At 42.7% G+C, this 23,395-nt stretch overlaps 1 protein-coding gene across 1 annotated transcript; it reads right to left on the minus strand.

Moving 5' to 3' along the window:
- Positions 1 to 12,702: 12,702 nt before the first annotated feature.
- On the minus strand, positions 12,703 to 15,667 carry LOC118368112 (probable E3 ubiquitin-protein ligase IRF2BPL). Its single transcript, XM_035751892.2, has one exon. It carries the CDS (start codon positions 15,386 to 15,388, stop codon positions 13,376 to 13,378), a length of 2,013 nt encoding a protein of 670 aa, XP_035607785.1. The 5' UTR covers positions 15,389 to 15,667; the 3' UTR covers positions 12,703 to 13,375.
- Between the last annotated feature and the right edge of the window lie 7,728 nt (positions 15,668 to 23,395).

The following is a 23,395-nucleotide window of genomic DNA, read 5'->3' on the forward strand; positions in this document are numbered from 1 at the left end:
GGACCTGCAGTATTTAAAAGGCTGTCTGGGAATGTGACTGGCTGGGTATGGCAGGCAAAGTTATATCACACATTACAGGGAGTGGAACTGAACACAGACCTGAACGCTGCAGAGCCAGATACGCTCTAAAATACATCATATCTACTGCAAACTGGAAAGCACACTCCTCAATGAATGTCTTCATACCACAGTGAGTCTCTGTCTTTACAGCCCTGTGCCCTGGCCTGCACTACCAGACTGGTAAAAATACACCCATCCATCTATCCAAAGGTGTTCGTCCTATGATCAAGTGCTGTGGTTCAGTCGATGGACGTGGGGATATAAAGGTATGTTTAATTCCGTCTGTCTGTCAGTCCCGCCTTGTTTTTCTCCATCTCGACATGTCATCCTCTCTCCTGCATTTCAATTTCCTCTCCTCTCCTCTCAGAGAGACAAACACTATTTTCCATGTAAGAGGCATCTCCTAGTCTTCAACATCACAGAGGGGATTCAGCAGTGGCAGCAACAGCATATTAGCATAGCTCGATGGCGAGGCCATGGAGCCATTACCTAGCAACAGAGCTGGCTGTGATTGGCTGAGGAGACGTAAACAGCAAAGTGGGTTTGGGGCAGACTGGGACCAAGCGGCTAAATGAGGAAGCGGGGGGCTATTTCTGCCCATGTCATCCCTGCTCGCCACATCAAAATGACATTGGCTGGCTCCTCCTCCCCCACACAGAGAACAGAGCAGTGCAGACCAGAGGAGACGCGCACAAAGCAGACCACTCACATTGACTGACTGAGGCTGGGGGGGGCAGCAGCCCAGAACAAGACGCAGCAGTATCACCAGCAGCAACCAGACTGCCATCTATCCTTTTGTTTGCTCTTTCTCTTCTGATCCAGGCAATAAGGCTACAAAGGATTTCTGAGCCATACAGTTGTCGTGGAAATTACCACCAGGGACTCAAAGTCAAACTTCAATTTCTTATTATTATCAGCAAGCTGGAGAGGTTCCAACAAACTTAATGCACCATATGACACCATTTCCTCCACAACCTCACTCATCATAACACACCTAATATCTTTAGAAACTCAGGCCAGTCCTCTCTCCACTTGGGTAACCTAAGAGTCTGTTAACCAAACAAACTCAAGCCAGTCCTCTCTCCACTTGGGTAACCTAAGAGTCTGTTAACCAAACAAACTCAAGCCAGTCCTCTCTCCACTTGAGTAACCTAAGAGTCTGTTAACCAAACAAACTCAAGCCAGTCCTCTCTCCACTTGGGTAACCTAAGAGTCTGTTAACCAAACAAACTCAAGCCAGTCCTCTCTCCACTTGGGTAACCTAAGAGTCTGTTAACCAAACAAACTAAAGCCAGTCCTCTCTCCACTTGGGTAACCTAAGAGTCTGTTAACCAAACAAACTCAAGCCAGTCCTCTCTCCACTTGGGTAACCTAAGAGTCTGTTAACCAAACAAACTCAAGCCAGTCCTCTCTCAACTTGGGTAACCTAAGAGTCTGTTAACCAAACAAACTCAAGCCAGTCCTCTCTCCACTTGGGTAACCTAAGAGTCTGTTAACCAAACAAACTCAAGCCAGTCCTCTCTCCACTTGGGTAACCTAAGAGTCTGTTAACCAAACAAACTCAAGCCAGTCCTCTCTCCACTTGGGTAACCTAAGAGTATGTTAACCAAACAAACTCAAGCCAGTCCTCTCTCCACTTGGGTAACCTAAGAGTCTGTTAACCAAACAAACTAAAGCCAGTCCTCTCTCCACTTGGGTAACCTAAGAGTCTGCTAACCAAACAAACTCAAGCCAGTCCTCTCTCCACTTGGGTAACCTAAGAGTCTGTTAACCAAACAAACTCAAGCCAGTCCTCTCTCCACTTGGGTAACCTAAGAGTCTGTTAACCAAACAAACTCAAGCCAGTCCTCTCTCCACTTGGGTAACCTAAGAGTCTGTTAACCAAACAAACTCAAGCCAGTCCTCTCTCCACTTGGGTAACCTAAGAGTCTGTTAACCAAACAAACTCAAGCCAGTCCTCTCTCCACTTGGGTAACCTAAGAGTCTGTTAACCAAACAAACTCAAGCCAGTCCTCTCTCCACTTGGGTAACCTAAGAGTCTGTTAACCAAACAAACTCAAGCCAGTCCTCTCTCCACTTGGGTAACCTAAGAGTCTGTTAACCAAACAAACTAAAGCCAGTCCTCTCTCCACTTGGGTAACCTAAGAGTCTGTTAACCAAACAAACTCAAGCCAGTCCTCTCTCCACTTGGGTAACCTAAGAGTCTGTTAACCAAACAAACTCAAGCCAGTCCTCTCTCCACTTGGGTAACCTAAGAGTCTGTTAACCAAACAAACTCAAGCCAGTCCTCTCTCCACTTGGGTAACGTAAGAGTCTGTTAACCAAACAAAGTCAAACAGACCAGTCCTGTTTGGCGCTCTGCTTTGGTCTCTCCTGCAGAACTGGGCCAACATTGTCCTGAACCACAGCTCTGTCAACATGACTAGCAGAACCGACAGGGCCGGGTCAGGGATTTGGAATGTACCAGTGTTTATGTCAGTCACAGTGTTCCTCTGCACACCCACCAACACATTGGGGACAGATGATGATGTGTACCACAGGAGGTTGTTGGCACCTTAATTGAGGAGGACGGGCTTGTGGTAATGGCTGGAGCGCTATCAGTGGAATGGTATCAGATACATCCAACACATGGTTTCCATGGTATCCATGCATTTGATGCCATTCCATTCACTCCGTTCCAGACATTATTATGAGCTGTACTTCCCTCAGCAGGCTCCTGTGACGTGTACACAGACAGGACAGACCAGACACACCCACAGAGAGTCAGAAATTCCAGGCAGGCAGTCGTGCTTTATGACTAGCCTCTATTTACTTTTAAAACTGTCAATCAGTTTTCTACAACGGCATCAAGACACATGGGTTATGACGTATAAAGGACAAAGCTGGATGGAGAGAATACAGCAGGTATACCACAGAAACTTTGAAAGTTCACTGAGGGACATGTCTCTTGCCTTTTAATACCTGAGAGTAAGCGTGTGCCCTGTCTTCAGGTAAACAGAGTGCATCCTGTGGGGGGTGAGCAGTGGTCCACAGAGGGAAAGGCAGACGGGGAGAATGGAGCTCCATTAAATCACACTGAGGGGGAGGCAGCACAGACGACAGACAGGCTGAAGGCAGCAGACTCGCTGGATGCGTCGTGGCTGGACGCACTACCATAGAATGGCCAGTAAGAGTCCTCATGGCAGTATACACAGGCTGTGTTGACAGCGTCAGTGAAATGATGAACACTCAATACGCTGGCTAGCAGCATTTTAGACATGAATGAATGAGCCTCATGAATCTGAAACATGACCTCAGATGAGCAATGACTATTTTAATTCAGGAAAGGACTAAATAAGACACAAATGGCACACTACCCCTTCTATAGGGAAAAAGGGAATACCTAGTCAGTTGTACAACTGACTACCTTCAACTGAAATGTGTCTTCCGCATTTAACCCAACCCCTGCCTTGCTCAGGGGCAGAACGACAGATTTTGACCTTGTCAGCTCGGGGATTCGAAACAGCAACCTTTCGGTTACTGGCCCAACGCTCTATCCACTAGGCTACCTGCCAACTCTAGGGTAGGACATCATTGTAAATAAGAATTTATTCTGAACTGACTTTCCTAGTTTAATAAAGGTTACATTTAAAAACTGTAAATACATATACGGTATAGTGCACTAGTTTTGAGAAGGGCCCATGAGCACTATATTGAGACTATGGTGCCATTTGGGAAACAGCCCTTGTTTCCTGTTGTAAACTAGGGAAGCACCGTGTTCATTTAAAACGTATTTCTGCAATGTCTTTTACATCTGGGTACAGCTGAAAAACATAGATACTTTCTCAACTGAAGTATGTAGAGAAATGTTCAGGTCAGATGTTTATTAAAACAGAGGCTCTAATTGATGTGGGTTATGACTTATGCATTCACATAACATAAATAGACCTACCACTAGGCTCCATTGTCATTCCTCTCCTATCAGGCTAGAGCAGCACACTAAACTATTCATGTTTCATATTCAGAATCAATCACAAAACCGCCATTATAATCAGGTGCTGTGGTAATCAGGTTTTTAAACGACTTTGAAAGATAGTCTACACCTGTGAGCCCTGCTATCATCCAACTTGTCAATCAAATACATTCTGGAGGGCAGTAGAAAAATACAATCCTTTGGAGAGTATTCAGGCGGGAAGGGGGAAGGACACACATCCATGCCATCCAATCAGCGTCAACCGATGGCTCCGTCGTCATGGTAACATGCATCTGGTGGCAGCGGTACAATGGCTTGGTTAGGTTAGCGTGCAACAGTTCATGACAGAGACGACATTCTGTTTACTGCAGGTAGCTGGGGGTTACTGCAGGAGGAAGGGAGGAGGCTAGATATACCCTTTGTCTTGATGTATAATAGTAAGTGTGTGTGTGCACATGCATGAGTATAATTTTTTTTTAGAAGTAATATGTTAATGCTTTCATTCAGAAAATGGAATTCAATAATGGCATGTTCCTTGAAAAGCAATCCCCATTGAAATCAAAATAACCACATGCTGTATATAGGTGGTAATACTTGGCAGTTAGGTAACTAGTTATGTACCGGGTATATAACAAGTTACCTAACTGCCAAGTACTCTTGGTGATAGACGTCAACTGGCACTTCCATCAGTCATAAATTACCATTATGATTACATAATACAGTTCTGTCCAAATTGGTAGAGTATTCCAACATCATGTCAGAAATACAGAAAATCACCATGCATGAAATTACTATTTACTAAGACACATCACCATGCATGAAATTATTATTTACTAAGTACATATTTAATTTGTTAGCAGATCTGTACAGAACCATATCAGCATATAACGGCATGCTGTATATTGACCTCTGGGGAAAGTTGCAGCTCACTCATACGAAACCAACAACCTTCTAATTTCCTTAGTAGCGGAGTAGTGCACCTGTGAAGGGGGAAGGAGAGGGGCTCAGGCACTACTAGACTATACTGCTGACTGCTGCAGAACAGAGCAGGCTACAGTCTTTATTAAGTGGACAGGGAAGGTATGGCTTTTTGTCTATCATATAAAAGGCCATATGTTTTTGGCACTGAGGGGGCAGTCCAGGCTGTCCAAGACTATTGCTGCTTGAACACATTGAGAGTCTTTGAATACATTATGTTCCACTGTCAGCCCCAATCCTGTTATCCCCATAGTAGCAAGCCCCAAACTACACCATTCTTTAATACACATTTATATGAAACCAAGAAATAATCCAACTAAGGTCTGAATAAAAAAATATTTGTGAAGAGGAGCAACAGCATCTTTCTGAACTAAATTCTATGTAAAGTAGCTCATTGCTGTACTTATTAGTAGATGACAGTAACCCCACAGGGATCACTGAAACGTTCCTTTTCAAAGACTTTTGTTAGCTGTATGAGGAAGTCTGAGAGGAAGTCTGCCATTGCTGTTTGACAGTAGCGAAACAACACCGGCAGCTAGCTACAGCACCTCTTAATTAGGATCAGCCATCACAGTCCCATTCACACAACAGACGGGTGGAGGACTAAAAGCTGAGAGAGAGAGTGAACGATCCACACTTTACACAGGTGATGACTGACGAAGGACTCGAGGGAGGTGACTGCAGCTTTGCTACAGTGCACACGTATGCAGGAGAGCAACACACTCTCACAGTGTGGGGGGGTTCCATAGCCTATTGGATCTGAGAAGACAGGAAAGTGTCAATAGAATCTGGCAACACAGTACACAGGCTCCCATCCCCTACAGTCTGTGAAAATACTTATCACATTAGGCCCAGGCTGGTATGGGTTGGATGCAGGTATGAGCCCATTCAATCTCCAATCCCTTATCTCCATGTAATGTTTTGCAAACACTACATAAACACTTTCTATGATGATATGCTGTTTGTTTGGGCTAGGGAAAGGGGTCTCACACTGTATTGGTAGCATGGCTCAATACATTCCTAGGACTGTTGCAATATACAAAACCAAAGCACTGAACTAGACAGCGCTGAAGAAAAGGCGGTCAGTGAGTCAGTGTGGATTGTGTTGGGGGTTGTTGTTGCCCTTAGAAGGCTGTTTTCACAGGGAGCCGTCCCCCATTGATAATTCACAGCACACAGGGAGGGAAAGATCAGGAGGGTGCCAGAGGAAACTCCTCAAGAGAGACAATTCTAAATGTCAACAAAAAGCCACTGAGGCCTGGCCTTAGATATGGAAATGCTGCTATGCCAGAGAGGAGGCACAGAGCTGTTAGCTTCCTCTCCTCAGCTGTTGTTGTCAATGCTAAAGATAATTGTGGTGACATTTAGGCCTACCTACCTACTTGATGTAAAAACTAGGCCTAGGCTCCATCCTACTTATCCTGCCACATGTTGCAGATATCCGACTTCAAATACATGAGTCACTGTGTCTTTCATTCCCAATGAGAGTAAAGTTATCGTAAACAAGAGGAATACTGTGTTCATCGTGTTAACCATTTTCAATCTGTGGTTGTAATCACAATGTTAGATCAGTCAAGGCCAGAGACAAAGGATGCCTTGAAACAGTCGACTGACTCCCCCGGCTTGGAGCATGTGCTTTCAGTCACATGCAAGCCTTTCTAAATATGTCTAAACAAAAGACAAAGGGAGAGGCTTATATTCCAAGAAATCTGTGCAGAGAAAAATAATGCAAACAAAAAATGTCATACAAAAGGTTAGAGAGAAAGGGAGCATGCAGGAAGAAGGGAGGCATAGCGTTGTATCCATGAGCGATGAACGTACAGAGCATTCTCATCTGTGGGAAGAATGTTGTAGGAACAGTGGGCCTCAGTAGAAGCTAATGTTCATGGCAGTCTGCCGTCTGAACTCTGTGCTCTTGGAGGGCTGGGGAGAAACCCGAGCCGCACGTGGCGCAGCGCCCCTTCCCTTGCTTGTGGCAGCAGCCTAAAATGGCTGCCACATCCTGGTGTAAACAAGCCAGGGAATGAAAGAGCTAAATTTCTCCAGCCTGCATGCCAGGGACTGCAGGGGCTGTACTAGCCCAGAGTGTTGAGGAGGAAGTTAACCCCTTCCCTACTCCAGTTTCCTCACATTCAACATGACAGAAAAATTACTGACAGCTCTAAAACTATGAGGAGGAAATGCTGCACTGAGCTATAAAGGGTATAATATGACTAAATTCAGCCAGGGTTGCGAGAAACAGATCCAATCTGAAAGGGCTAGCATCTGCTACTACAGAGGAGAAAGCAGCTGACCTTATTGTCAGTGTCTAGCTCTCCAAAAACAACACCTTTCTATTTGTGCCCCACTTAACAGGGGGACCCCTCTATGCTTTGGCGGGACACTTCATAAAGGCTGCACTAGGCTTCTTCTCCAGGGGGGAGGGCCTTGGAATGCTAATGTTTTGGAATTCTTTGAGAAACCGAAACTTCTTGCACACAAAGTGTATCAGCCCTGGAAACCAGAGGAATTTATTTTTAAGAGTACAAAAACTATCAATTTAAAACATGAATTTGATAAGAGCAGCATTTTGACAGACATTTATACCCACACAAACACACATATTATATTAAAATAAAATGATGACACTAGTGCAAACAATACATATATTATTGACTGCATAAAATATGTTCCAGATCAGCCTTCAAAGGTGATAAACACAAAGATAATCTACATTCAACATTGGATTTTTGTCCAGCTAACTATCAAAACAAGTGAGTGAAGAGACAAGACACCCTAAAACGAGATCACAATAAAACATCCTCAGCCTTTCCTGCTCTATTTTCTTTTCTGAGAAATAAAGAGGGAGGTCGAAGGGGGAAAAAAGTGGGAATGAAAAAGGGCAAAGGGCAAATCAATTCCTCACCGCGCTGCGGCTTGAAGCTGTGCTTCTGCAGAAAGGAGTGGAAGGCGGGAGGGAGGCACACGCCTGCAGCTACCAGCAGCTCATTCGCCAGAGAGGAATGTTTGAGATTGCATACATTATTATCTGTTGGAGGCCCAGGGCTGTGGAAGATAGTGCTGACATCACCATCTATAAAGAGCTGGGCTTTGAAAGATACAGAGGGAAAACAAAATGGGAATAACCCTTTCCTCACACACACACACACTCCCCTCCCTCCAAAAACAACATGCTCGAGCCTTGACCAGATGAAAGTATTTTGCTTGTTTCTAGGAAAATAAAAGGGAGATGGGATTTCAAAGGGGAACTCTGATGTTTGTGCATTTCTAAACAATCTGCAATATGTTACATATACTTTGATCATATGCACCGAATACATACATACATACATACATACATACATACATACATACATACATACATACATACATACATACATACATACATACATACATACATACATACATACATACATACATACATACATACATACATACATACATACATACATGCATGGCTTGGACATTGTTTTGTTGCTATTCGGGTGATGTAGAATTTCCTCCACTAATATAAGGTTACAAAAGCATGCAAGATTATATTCGATGCAAAAAAAAAGTACTGAATAGAGGCACAACGCAAATTAACAAAAAAAATAGAGGGAATCTGTAAGGAGAAAACATTGTCAGTCCAGCACACGCAGGGTTAACCTCCAGTCTGCAGTCTCTCTCCCTCCCTCTGTGTCCGTAGCACATTCCTGAATAAATGATGTTTTGAACAAGGCAGGTAACCCATGGCAACAGTAGAGCAGCACGGTGGCACTGCAGAGTCTGAGCAACCTTTGGGAAGGGAGTTTTTTATCCTCTGGAAACTTCTCCTGACTGGGTAGGAAGGGGAAAGGAGGGAGGGGGCTGGCTTCCCTGGCTGGCCAACAGAAGGAAAACAGACTGCAGTGATTTGGGAGTGTAAACTGAAACAGTCAACTCTAAAAGCCTGGCCTCTCCAGACCGGGTTTGTTTGAGGAGAGGAATGGGGTTTGAATGATATTTCTACAAGGTGATGGAAGGAAATATCCATTATCAATCGAACCCAGTGAGTTTCCTTAGGCCTATTTAGTGATTTACTGTTATGAGCAGTTATATTTTTTGTTCTCTGGAGGTAAATGTGTCACAAGAGGTGCTGGAATGGACCGATTAACTGGTAATGTAGGGTTTTGACAAAACTTACATTCTACAATACCTAAAGAACTGTTACAATTCATAAAAGATGGAGCCTAAAACATACCTTGGTCAAGGCATCAGAGATATCAGTCAAGCGCTTAAGCTTAGGCTACATAGACCATTGGGTGAATGTGGAACAATGGGGTTTGTCTGTGGTACCAGCAGGACCGCTCACTCGGCCTCTCCTCTAGTCTTAGCCCATGTAATGAGGCAAAAACTCCCTGCCATTCCATCCATCCCTCGCACTGCAGACCCCACCGACACCAGCATGCCTGCCAGCCACTCCCCATGACACTGCAATCGCTCTGCTCGCACTAACAGCCACAGACGGACATTTACAACGCTCATATTTTCAATATTGTATTTGAGCTGATTAGATATGTGATCAGTGCAATTCGTATAAGTTACAAGGGAGAGTATATACAAAATACTCATTAAAATGCACAAAGAAAAGGTGGTCCCTTTTCCTTTCACATCTTTTCAACAGACAACCTATAGCATTGGTTGGCAACAGGGGAGTTGTTTTATTTGGCCGCCCTAAAGTTTTTAGAATTTTTGTTCTTGGACAACAAAATACTCTAAAATCATCTAAATTCAATTAAGGTATGAAATTGTTGTTAATTTCAAATACAATATCTATTTTTGGGCTTAGTTGTAAACAACATGAGGTGTATAAACTATTATTTAAAAAATCTTCCTGCGACAGATTTCTTGATTTCACACAACATATCAGCTATTCTATACACAATCTAGCATCTCGTTCATTACCTCAGGTAATTAAGAGGTCTAATAGAGAGAAAAGAAGAGACTTGTTTTCCAGCCAGAATGAAGGCAGTGGTGGTGAGACGTGTGTGTGAGGCTGCATTTGTTTGTAACAGGTGAGGAGTCTGGTGAATTCTGAACAGGTGAAGAAATAGAGAGGGAGAGCCCTCCCTGCTGTCTTTAGCATGCACACTGCAACCTGAAACCCAAACGACTGTTGAGACAGCCAAGGGCACCTTAACCATGGAAGGGCTGTTCTGTTTTAGCATGACAATAGAGACATGCTCTGTCCCAAACCAGGTGCTTAGTTGCCTCACAGCACCTGGGATAGATAGGCCATCGAAGACTGAAGCACTGCAATGCACCATTAGATGGGTAGCCACGATTAGACGGCTCAACCCTAGCCTATGGTTTCTATACTCCTGTTTCGAGGGTATGAGCATGTTGGTAAATAGAGAGATCGTTTTGGATATACTATAGTCAGATGATATAATACAGGAGATCAAAAAGAAAAGATTGAGTGACAAAATGAGTGTGAGATTGTGATATCTGTTTCTAAATGACACTTGAAGAAAGGGGTGGGGGAGTGTGGGGTTGTGATATCTGTTTCTAAATGACACTTGAAGAAAGGGGCGGGGGAGTGTGGGGTTGTGATATCTGTTTCTAAATGACACTTGAAGAAAGGGGTGGGGAGTGTGGGGTTGTGATATCTGTTTCTAAATGACACTTGAAGAAAGGGGCGGGGGAGTGTGGGGTTGTGATATCTGTTTCTAAATGACACTTGAAGAAAGGGGCGGGGAGTGTGGGGTTGTGATATCTGTTTCTAAATGACACTTGAAGAAAGGGGTGGGGGAGTGTGGGGTTGTGATATCTGTTTCTAAATGACACTTGAAGAAAGGGGCAGGGGAGTGTGGGGTTGTGATATCTGTTTCTAAATGACACTTGAAGAAAGGGGCGGGGGAGTGTGGGGTTGTGATATCTGTTTCTAAATGACACTTGAAGAAAGGGGCGGGGGAGTGTGGGGTTGTGATATCTGTTTCTAAATGACACTTGAAGAAAGGGGTGGGGGAGTGTGGGGTTGTGATATCTGTTTCTAAATGACACTTGAAGAAAGGGGCGGGGGAGTGTGGGGTTGTGATATCTGTTTCTAAATGACACTTGAAGAAAGGGGCGGGGGAGTGTGGGGTTGTCGCTTACTCAGACAGCTGCTTTTCCTGTTGCAGTTACAACTGATGAGCCAATTCGTGTGAACAACATTTCAGAAACTCGACATTTTACCAACTCCGTCTTTCTCTGGCATTCAACCAATTATTTTGACCATATAGTAGTATTCCCCAGGAGGTAAAAACCCTACTTTGAAACAGGGACAGAAACCAGGATACAGAGTATCTATAAATAACTGGCAGTTGGTTGGAGCAGGAGCTATGCTTAGAAGACAGGAGTCTCTGTGGAAACGTCTTTCTCGCCCCTCTCTACAGAACATAAAATAACCATTTCATAACCCACCTAGGAGCAGCGATGGTCCATGATAATGAACGCCACCTCCAACAATCACAGGCTGGAGGAGAGACACAATCTAAAACATAGCGCCAGTCAAATACTTATCAACGGGCATCTAAAAGCTCCTCTACTCTACTACCAGTAAGCCTTTAATGTACATCTGCTGTTGCTCTTGTGAAAAGAATACTGGTTTGTGTCATGTTTCCAGGACATACATAGCAGGCATTGTCTCGGTCTCTTCCTCAAGCTCACATATGGAATGCTCCAGTTGGTATTTATGGGTTATCTGAGCCATGTGGGACTGGAAACCACACTGCCTGCCTGCTGCAGACAGTGTGTCAGTGTGTACATATGACCATTTGTCTCGGTAACCCAGAGCAGAGCTAGACTATTCGGCTTAACTCACAGCTAAATAACAGGCATGCAACTGTGCTCTCTCTCGCATATGTATATATATATATATCCCCCCCCCCCCCACTGGCTAATGGGACAGTGAGGAACCATGTCACATGAACAGCCTGCCTGCTGCATTATAAACGAGGTGGTATACTCGGGCTTGTGCAAGCATTTTCACACAGACACACACCCACCCACAGCATAAACATGGTGAAATCGTGGAACTGTTTGAGCATGCACCAATACTATAACCATCAGCCAGATGAGGCGTCCTCAGTGAGAAGCATGCCATACGAGCTGACTATTATAAGCACAATGAGGAGAGGAGAGCAACTTGACATTCCAATGCCAACTTGTTGAGGACTCTTTTTGTTGTCTTGCTGAGAAGCACAGCTGTTCAAATTGTGGGCCCATCCAATGCAAGTAAACCATGTGCCAATCAGATAGCTGCAACTAAAGCAGCCTAACCAACAGACAGATACAGGAGAAATAAACACTTGTTCACATGTATTTAAAATCGCTCTGGAGTAATGAGCTTGCAGAACTACTGGAATGTAAGGTAATATTACTTTTACATATTGAAAGAGGTTATGATGAATACGCATAGCACCATCTGATCTCTATGAGTCCAACGTTAATTTGGCTTTGCAGTAAGGTCTGTGTGTAATAAACACATTTAAATATGAAATAAAGGTCTTTTGAGCCAGATCTTAATGTCAAGGTTGTCATCTCCAATTACATCATATCTCATGTTAGATAACATTGTAAATTGATTTAATGCTATGGTTGAGCTATATATATGGACACAAAAATAAAAAAAATAATTTGTTATACCTCAATGAACCAGCTATTGTAACAGTCTAAACTTGTTAAATAAACTGACATTTCACCAAGGGTTAATATCAATGGAATTTATTACAATTTACTCAGCTCCAAGGCACATTACAAGTCTTCTGTTACTACAGAAATGTATAAACAAACAGTTTACATTAATGTACAGCATTTTGCTCTACCTTTTTAAGCATCCGTGCATCATCAAAGCAAACGGGAAGAGAAATTAATAACACGTAGTAAAATATTTTCGATCACAAGAAGAAAAGAGATACTTGCTGTAAAAAAAAAAAATAATATATTAAATAAACGAAAAAAAAGTAATCAGAATGATTTGTACCCAATATAGAAGTTAGGGCAAATTGTCATTACTGTTATTGGATATTTACTATGCTTAGTTTCATTTTACAGACATGTATTCATTGGGAGTTTAAACTGGCCTTTTTATAATGAGATAAGTGCATGAGTTGGAGGGGAAAACGGCAGCAGTGATAACAAAGTGAACGTGCTTTGACTCGTCACTGTCATCCAAATACAAACACTAGTACTCGTCAAAACACCCCCCATAAAATTAGGTGACATCACATACTGTACTATTCCGTTGCTTCAAAAAACAGAAATATGAGAAGGAGGGGACGTCTCTGTACAACTATTTTTTGTACGTTTTGAGTATTCACATGTGTATACTGTATATATTGGACTAAAATGCACGTTTCTATGGGAAGTCATAGGACATATCTATGGGTCCCTCTCCTTTTTTACCTTAACGTCCCCAGCTAATATTGTTGCTATCTCACCTTGCATGAACGCCCAAGGCACATTAGAACCTACCAGGGGGCATTTTTCGCCGCTAGGACAATACACCTCGCCAGTTGCTCCCTGCGCTTTGATGCTCTCTCGGGAACAAGGGAAACAGAATTTATGGTTGGGAACTGACGGACATTGAACGAAATGGGTATCCTCTAAACGTTCGTGGCAAATGGTACAACACAGAGGTCCGTTGTTAGCCATGGGCGAATCTGGAATGTTTTGCGCGTGGACCTGATCCATGCCAGAATGCGCATTGGACTGGGAGGGACCCCCAGATAGATTGAGCTCTCCGTTACGGGAAGCCAATCGCCTCTGCCCCGAAACAGAGGCGGGCGAGACCGGGCTGCTGCTGTTATGCCTGGTGGATGTGGTGGAGTGAACTGAGTTGTTGTCCTTCGGGGAGTGCGCATTGCCCAACGTGTCCGCGACAGACATGAGCGCGGCCATTGGAGACTGTCCATTCTGGGGCGTTGATTCAGGGGGCGTAGCGCGGCTTGAGTGAACAGAATGACCAGGGCCGAGCGGTGGGGGTGCCCCGTGTGAGGTACCGAATGATCCGGATGCCATCGTCAGTTTTAACGCCTCGCTCTGGCTGGCCATCCACTGCTGCCTCTGCTGTTCTTGTTCAGATAGTTTCAGGGCGCTCTCTACAGAGTCGGGTTCTGGGGAGGCTTTACGCTTACGCACGCCAATCCTCGGGGCACTCGCAGATGGCAAGCCACGAGGGATGTTGACCAAAGCAGTGGGCAGCAATGGACAGCTGGCATCAATGTAGGGCTGTGGCAACATTTCAACCCCCAGCCCCTCTTTAAAGAATCGGACCGACTCGGGCAACAAATCACCCAGGAGTCGCCAGTCCCCAGAACCATGCTTTTTCTCATACTCCAAATATTTAAAACCCGAGGAGAGCCCTCTGCCAAAGTCCTTCATGCAGTCCTGATACATTTGTTTGGCCACCCCCGATGCGCTGGAAAATACATTACCAGATCCACTTGGGTACTCGATAAATATTTTCAATTCATAGTCCATGCCAGGCTTTGACACTGCATCGAAAGCAAACACCCTGCCCACGAGTGAATGATCCTTTTTAAATCTCACATCAAACGGGGAGCTGTTTGAAAGAGTAAGCAAAGTGTCCCTTACTATTTTCGGTTTGTTTGCCCAGTCTTCGTTTCTATTTCTTAAACTTTCACTAAGCTCAGCCAAAGCCTCCGCATTACGCTGTTTTTCTTTCAGATCTCTCTCTTGGTCAGTGCTTGACACAGAACCTGGTCGTTTACCTTGTTCTGACATGGACTGAGAGGACGTGGACAAAGAGGGTCCCACAATGGATGGTGGGGGGCGGCTAGACAGGCTATGCGAGGCTATGGCTGTTGCCGAGGAGGGTCCATTCAACATGGTCTGTGGGAGAAGGTTGGGGGGGACATTCATTTGTCCTGGGACCGCAACTAGACCATGGCTCCGACGGGAGTTCGGGCTCTGTCGGTTCAACTCTGGGGGACCATCGTCAGGTTTTGGGAACCCATTTGGACCGCTCATTCCATTCGGAAGTCTGCTGGCATGGGCGCCAATACTGGAGTAGTCAAAGCGAGGTCTCTCTGCGTTCAGAGAGTAGCGGTCGATCCCCGACTGTTGTTGTTGTTGTTTAGATGGTCCGTCCACATGGTTGATTTGCACCGTCTCCTTTGCTGATATTGCCGCCTGGGTTTTGACTGTGGGCGGCGGCGGTGGACCGGGGGATCTCCCCTCTTGGAAACCATGAGCACGTTTGAGGTGGCGTGCAGTTTCGATAACAAACTCGATCCGATCTGCACCTTCATAATTCACACAACCCCTGCACACTGCCTCCGTAAAATCCCAAATCATAGCCCACGGCATACGGGGTAAATCGCACAGGTAACATGACTGTCTCCGAGATGAGGATACGTGTGCAGAAGACATGTTGAATGTCCCTTGCCCTGGTCCTTTTCCCCCCAGATTATAATTGCAATTTTAATTTTCAGTCCGTGAATTTGCCCCAAAAAGGAACCCTCTTCCTTCCCTACTCCTCTTCTGATGCCGGTGACGAGCAGTGATCGGTTGTAGGACTGAAATGTGCTTTACACGCGTCTCACATCCTGACTTGGTTTGTGATTTGAAATTTTGATTGTGCCTCCACGTCTCCTCTCCCCAGTTTGGAATGCCACCTGGCTAGAGCAGTGACGTAAGCACCACGTTCCGCAGTTCATAAAAAAAAAAAGACATGCCACTTGTTGCTTTCCTAACACGCAAAACTCAAACCACTCCCTTCTAATCTTTTGAATGGACTGGGAGCGAACACGAACGCACAATCCTGACCAAATTACATAAAGCAGAATATGGGTTTCTACAACTCTGGCATTTGAATGTATTTTACTACTGCGAAATTGTGTCAATACTATATTATATGTCATATTAGATATTAGATGTCATTAATATACATGAATTATTATTAAATACAAATGTATTATGTTTCAAATAGGTTACTTTTGCTTATGTCAGCAAAACGAAACCTTCAATAGCATAAAGCAATTTACGATTACGAAACAATTCAATTTGTTATGCGTTGTGTTGGTTTTCGCAGTGCAGGAGCATCAAAAAGCATTTATTTATCTTAATCAAACCACTATCGAGCATAAAAACGGGTTAAAAGGAAAACGCCTGGCTATAGCCTACCATTAGGTAATGGAGCGAAAGCCTTTAATATACCTTTATCTTTTTAATTTCTGATTAAAATGTGGATAATCTGATTTAATTTGGCAACATTCATTGCAATAGGCATGTGTGATTACAATAACGTTTAATATATTCGCCAAAAGAAAATATACGCACAGTGTGATGGCTAAAATAAATAGGGAGTCGATTCCTCTGCAATAAAAATAACACTGGGCTAGTTGAACTAGAGATATTTTCCCTACATTTCGATTGTTTACCTACTGCACAGACAAGAGTAGCCTGCTCTGCGCACCCTCCGCCCCTTCCTTCCCCCAGTCTCCCTTCCTGATTAACAACACCCAGTAGGCAGGCAGAGAATCATTTTCCCCTGTTATACAACTGGGAGAGAAGGAGAGTGAAGAAAGAAAAACAATGTCAGAGGGAGGGAGGAAAGTAGTTTATTGCAGTCTCCACATACCGCTGGCCTGGCACGGTACTGTATCGTGGTGGTGTGGTCCTCCATCCTTGGCCAAGAGAGTCTGCACCATGCCGCTGCTTTTCCAAAACAATGTTGCTTTCACTGCACCAAAAATGTGCCATGCTGTTAGGCTACATGGGTACTGGTTGCACATGTGTGTATTTGTGAATACTGTGTTGATACATTTCAGACTCGCTTAAAATTACAAGCACTGATGTCTCTGAGGTGACAGTATATGATGTATAATGCAGAGTCTGACCACATGAAATAAATGCACGTAAACAATTTACCAAGAAAACATGACTTAGTTTCATAGACCAGCCCATCAGTGGCAGGGGAAGCTAGAAACGCCACAAAAAGAGAAGATGGAGCCTGGTTTTTATTCAGAGTCTGTGCAATACACAGCAGGCTGAATGACTACCAGCAGCAGGAGAGGTTGTTATGTGGGCTGTATGTGGACAATTCTCACTCTATTTGTGCACCAGGGATTGTGACAGACAGCCAAATGAAAGAGCAGCCATCATCAGTCAACAGAATAAGGCAGAAAAAGGTGTGGCATGGGAAGAAAAATGGTTTGTGCCATTTATTCCAACACTGGGCCTGCGTGCCAGGCGAGGCTCAATACAGTTTCAACACCAATAGTTTTGCTTGATTTAAGTGTGGAGCGCAATCTCAGTAAAAAAAAAAAAAGGTCTGAATGATCCTAAAAGCAAATGGCAAAACAGTGCCTTCTCTCTTAGGTTTACACATATGGATACAATTCAAACATAAACTTATTACAAAACTATGCCACATCAACTAGCCAAACTACCCAATAACGTACATCCATCCATGTAAGTGGAAGGTCAGTACTATAAATATCACAGGCAGAACTCAACATCGCAACAATTAAAACAATTTACAAATTCTGCCTCAGACCTCAGAAGACTTTAAAACAACCAAATACATAGCTTTACACAAAACAAAGCAGAGGAGGTTAATAGATCCCGCCTGCCTCCATCCTGAAAGGATCCTGTGATATCCCCACGGCCCCTCATGCATACACTGAGCCGCTCACATACCAACTGTGCTGATGTCTCTCTCCCCATCTCGCTCTGTGAACATTTTGCAAGCGCAGGGGTTAATTTTTTTTAGCTTCGGCTAAGTGCCTGGCATGTTGCCAGACAGATGAATTCTGGGAAAGGCTTGCCAATGACAAACTGCCAACATTAAGCAGGCCTGACAGCTCCTCTCCTCCAAACTGGGCAGCAGTTCAAAGTGCCCTTTTATTTGAGACGCTGGCAGACTGCCAGCAGCATGCAGATTTACGTTAGGGCAATTCCATGCTAACGGAATTACACCGAGACTTACTTTTCACTTTAAAACAAACCATACAGCTCTATGCACAATGACTACTTTGAACAATTTACAAAGTGAAATAGAATGAATAATTTACTGGAAAAACAGTGTAGATGCAAAGTTTGATAACAGAATTATGGTAAAATCTCCCTCAGTTTTATTCTGTTATCAAACTTTATCTGCACAATTCTTCCTGTAAAAGGTGTTATTGTAAACTGTTCAGTGGAAATTGTTAAAAGTAGTCCTATGGTTTGTTCAACTATGAAATAAATGTTTTTTGTTTGGTGTATGTTTTAAAGTGAAAACCTGAGTCTCAGTGTAATTACATTATTGTGGAATTGCCCTTTACCTACTCTCTTCTCACTCTCTGATTAAGCTGACAAATGCTGCTGCTGTTGCCATGGGGATCCTTCTGAGCAAGGAGACAGAGCAAAGCGGTCCTGTGAATTCAAGTGCACAAGTACAGTGAAATACCCTTCTCGCAAGCTCTAAACCCAACAATGTAGTAATCAATAACAATGTAATACTAAAAACAACGTAAGGTAGAGAGAACAAAAACACACGAGAACTAAAAATAAGAAGAGCACGAAAAGTAAGTAAGCATACTACAGTGTATATACATGGTCAGTCAGTTCCAGTACCATATTAACAATGTACAGGAATACTGGCTCAATAGCGATATATATGTATTGGTGTAAGGTGACTAGGCATCAGCATATACAGTGAGGAGAACAAGTATTTGATAACATTTACATTTAAGTCATTTAGCAGACGCTCTTATCCAGAGCGCTAAATTGGCAGTGTTTCCTACTTACAAAGCATGTAGAGGTCTGTAATTTTTATCATTAGGTACACTTCAACTGTGAGAGACGGAATCTAAAACAAAATTCCAGAAAATCACATTGTATGATTTTTAAGTAATTAATTTGCATTTTATTGCATGACATAAGTATTTGATCACCTACCAGCCAGTAAGAATTCTGGCTCTCACAGACCTGTTAGTTTTTCTTTAAGGAGCCCTCCTGTTCTCCACTCATTACCTGTATTAACTGCACCTGTTTGAACTAGTTACCTGTATAAACGACACCTGTCCACACACTCAAACCTCTCCACAATGGCCAAGACCAATGCCTTTAAACTTTTTCAGTTCTGCCCACAAATGTTTTATAGGTTTGAGGTCAGGGGTTTGTGATGGCCACTCCAATACCTTGACTTTGTTGTCCTTAAGCCATTTTGCCACAACTTTGAAAGTATGCTTGGGGTCATTGTCCATTTGAAAGACCCATTTGCGACCAAGCTTTAACTTCCTGACTGATGTCTTGAGATGTTGCTTCAATATATCCACATCATTTTCCTTCCTCATGAAGCCATCTATTTTGTGAAGTGCACCAGTCCCTCCTGCAGCAAAGCACCCCCACAACATGATGCTGCCACCCCCATACTTCATGGTTGGGATGGTGTTCTTCAGCTTGCAAGCATCCCCCTTTTTCCTCCAAACATAACGATGGTCATTATGGCCAAACAGTTCTATTTTTGTTTCATCAGACCAGAGGACATTGCTCCAAAAAGTACGATATTTGTCTCCATATGCAATTGCAAACCGTAGTCTGTATTTTTTATGGAGTGAGTGTGTAGGGCCCTGTGAATGTATATTGAGACAGTGCAAATATAAAATACAAGGGTCAACTCAGTCCATGTAGTCATTTTAGCAGTCTTATGGCTTGGGGATAGAAGCTGTTCAGGAGCTGTTGGTGGCTGGAGTATTTAATGATTTTCTGGGCCTTCCTTTCACCTCACCTGATATAGAGGTCCTGGATGGCAGGGAGCTCAGCCTCAGTAATGTACTGGGCTGTCCACACAACCAGTGTTGTTGTCATACCTAGCAGTGATACAGCCAGTCAAGATGCTCTTTTTGCAGCCAAACCTTTTCAACCTCATGAGGTGGGAAGAGGCAATGTCGCGCCTTCTTCACAATAGTGCATGGGTGTGTGGACCATTTTAAGACGTTGGAGAGTTGGACACAGAGAAAATTGAAGCTCTCGACCTGCTCCACTGCAGCCCCATTGATGTGGATGGGAGCATGCTCGCTCACCATTTCCTGTTGTCCACGATTAGTTCCTTGCAGTCATGGATGAATAGGGATTACAGGAGCACACACACCTGAGGTGTCCCTGTGTTGAGAGTCAGCCTTGACAGAGGTGATGTTGCCTTCCCTCACCACTTGGGGTTGTCCAGTCAGGAAGCCCATTATCCAGTTGCAGTGGGAGGTGTTCAGTCCCACCCTGAGTCCTAAGCTTGGTGAAGAGCTTGGAAGGGACAATGATGTTGAATGCTAAGCTGTAGTCAATGAATAGCATTCTCAGATAAGTATTCCTCTTACAGTGCATTCGAAAAGTATTCAGACCCCTTGGCTTTTTCCACATTTCATACGTTACAGCCTTATTCTAAAAATAATTCAATAGATTTTTTCCCTCATCGATCTACATACATTGCCCCTTAATGAATAAGCAAAAACATGTTTTTAGAAATGTATTAAAAATAAAAAGTGAAATATTACATTTACATAAGTACTTAGACCTTTTACTGCAGATTCTCAAGCTCTGCCAGGTTGGATGGGGACAGCTATTTTCAGGTCTCTCCAGAGATGTTCGATCGGGTTCAAGTCGGGGTCCTGGCTGGGTCACTCAAGGACATTCAGAGACTTGACAACGCAGGAGTGGCTTCGGGACTTGGCTGTGTGCTTAGGGTCATGGTCTACAATTATTTTTCTGAGATCTTGGCTGATTTCTTTGGATTTTCCCATGATGTCAAGCAAAGAGACACTGAGTTTGAAGGTAGCCCTTGAAATACATCCACAGGTACACCTCCAATTTAATCAAATGATGTCAATGAGCCTATCAGAAGCTTCTAAAGCCATGACAATTTTCTGGAATTTTCCAAGCTGTTTAAAGGCACAGTCAACTTAGTGTATGTAAACTTCTGACCCACTGGAATTGTGATACAGTGAATTATAAAGTTAAATAATCTGTCTGTAAACAATTGTTTTAAAAATGACTTGTGTCATGCAAAGTAGATGTCCTAACTGACTTCCCAAAACTATAGTTTGTTAACAAGAAATTTGTGGAGTGGTTGAAAAACGTGTTCTAATGACTCCAACCTAAGTGCATGTAAACTTCCGACTTCAACTGTATAGGATAGTCAACCAGCATACAATCAATCATTTTAATAATCTGATACAGCAAGTTTCTTGGAATGAAACTAAGAGGCTAATGATCCTCAGCACACCTATATCTAGTTTTTAAATTAAATATCCACATCTTTCAATCTTGCTTTCCTTGAAAAAAATAAAAATGACTAAAGTACAGCCTAAAATAAGAAAACCCTGGCTTAATAGTATTATTAAAATCCCTTTAAGAAAAAAAATATACAAAAAGTATATTTCAAATCCTATTCCATACAACCATGTGAGATTCAATATATATAGAAAAACGAAATCAAATTATTAAAATAACCATAAATACTATGACAGTAAACTCTCAAAAGCACAAGAACAATATGAGAGCACCATTAATTAAATCATCAATAAAAAGATTAAACCCAAATCTCTCCCCAATGAATTCCTAGTCAAATGATCACTTCTGATCCAAAAAAAGACAGCACACAAGTTAAATCTGTTTTTCACAGAGCCTATTTTGTCAGACAAAATTCCTGTGACTTATGAAAGTCCACTCCAATTTATGAATCTGTCCCAATCTAGCAAGTTTCAATTCACCCCTGTCCTGTAATGAGGTATGTGACATCTTATTATCTCTGAAAAACACTGCCTCTGGTCACAACAGATTGGATGCTAAGCTAGCTAAAGACGTGGTTGATTTCATTATCACACCTCTTCCCCACATTTTAAATATATAAATTGTTAAGGGCATTGAGCCTTCTGAACTGAAAATGGCCAAAATTGTTCCAATTTATAAAGCTAAAGATCCAGCATACTTTACACATTACAGACCAATTTCAATTTTTCCAGCTAGCTCAAACATGTTAGAGAAGCTTGCATATAACACATTCATCAAATAGCTTAACAAGGAAAGGTTGTTATACAAACATCAGTATGGCTTCAGAAAATCTCACTGCCTAACTGGCGGTTACTTACTTAATTGACAAAATACATTTGGCAAATAACCGCAAACATCATACATTAGGTGTTTTTTTTTGATCTCTCAAAAGCAGTTGATACTGTTGATCCTCATATTTTATTACAAAGACTTGAAACTATGGGTGTGACTGCTTTGGTCTCCAGCTTGCCTCAGGGATCAATTATTGGACCTCTATTATTTATGATTTACACAGAAAAAAATGTAAGTATCTTATTGATGTAATATCTCAAAAGTGGTTAAAAATGAACAAATTGTCACTGAATAAATGTTATTTTTATTTTTTATTATTTGGTCCAAAGGAAATAAAATACAGATTATATAGTGGTCCATATTGATAATATACCTATTGATCAGGGCTGTACAACACGCTTTCTTGGTGTTCTGATTGATGATGAATTGTCATGGAAACCACACAAAGACAATAACCTTTACGATTGCCAAGAATACGGGGATACTTGGCAAAATTAGATGTCCTAAACAGAGGCACTGCTCTCAGTCTCTACTACACAATGATCTTCCCATTCATCCGTTACTGTAACATTATATGGGCCTGCACACACGCCAAACTACTATCAATCTATTACCTGCACAAACGCTCTGTAAGAACAATATCATCTGCTGGTGTTAGCACCGCTTTTCAATGCGGACGCCTGAAAATTTATCAAAATAATTATTTTCAAGTTGCTTGTTTACTGCACTTTAAATCACTTATTACCCTCGCTCTTCAAAAACTATTTTACAGCCACATATTAATTCCCTAACTACGTAACAAGAAGCAGACAACAGCTACATCACCCATATTCAAGAACAACTAATTCTCAATATACTATATGCAAAGCTATCACCGTCGTTGTTTAAAACAAATAAGCGGCACCTACTGAAGCAACACAGACACATGCATACAAACACACATATACAGATGGATTTTGTGTTAAAGATATGTGGTAGAGTACAGTCGTGTCCAAAAGTTGAGAATGACAAATATTACATTTTCAAAGCCTGCTGCCTCAGTTTGTATGATGGCAATTTGCATATACTCCATAATGTTATGAAGAATGATCAGATGAATTGCAATTAATTGCAAAGTCCCTCTTTGCCACGCAAATGAACTGAAACCCCCCCCCCCAAAACATTTCCACTGTATTTCAGCCCTGCCACAAAAGGACCAGCTGACATCATGTCAGTGATTCTCTCGTTAACACAGGTGTGAGTGTTGACGAGGACAAGGCTGGAGATCACTCTGTCATGCTGATTCAGTTTGAATAAGAGACTGGAAGCTTCAAAAAGAGGGTGGTGCTTGGAATC

This window comes from Oncorhynchus keta, chromosome 35, assembly GCF_023373465.1.
Source record: "Oncorhynchus keta strain PuntledgeMale-10-30-2019 chromosome 35, Oket_V2, whole genome shotgun sequence".
NCBI classification, from domain to species: Eukaryota; Metazoa; Chordata; class Actinopteri; order Salmoniformes; family Salmonidae; genus Oncorhynchus; species Oncorhynchus keta.

Bases quoted from the DNA above. Each gene is read 5' to 3' on its own strand.
- LOC118368112 (XM_035751892.2), bottom strand. From the start codon at position 15,388: ATGTCTTCTGCACACGTATCCTCATCTCGGAGACAGTCATGTTACCTG.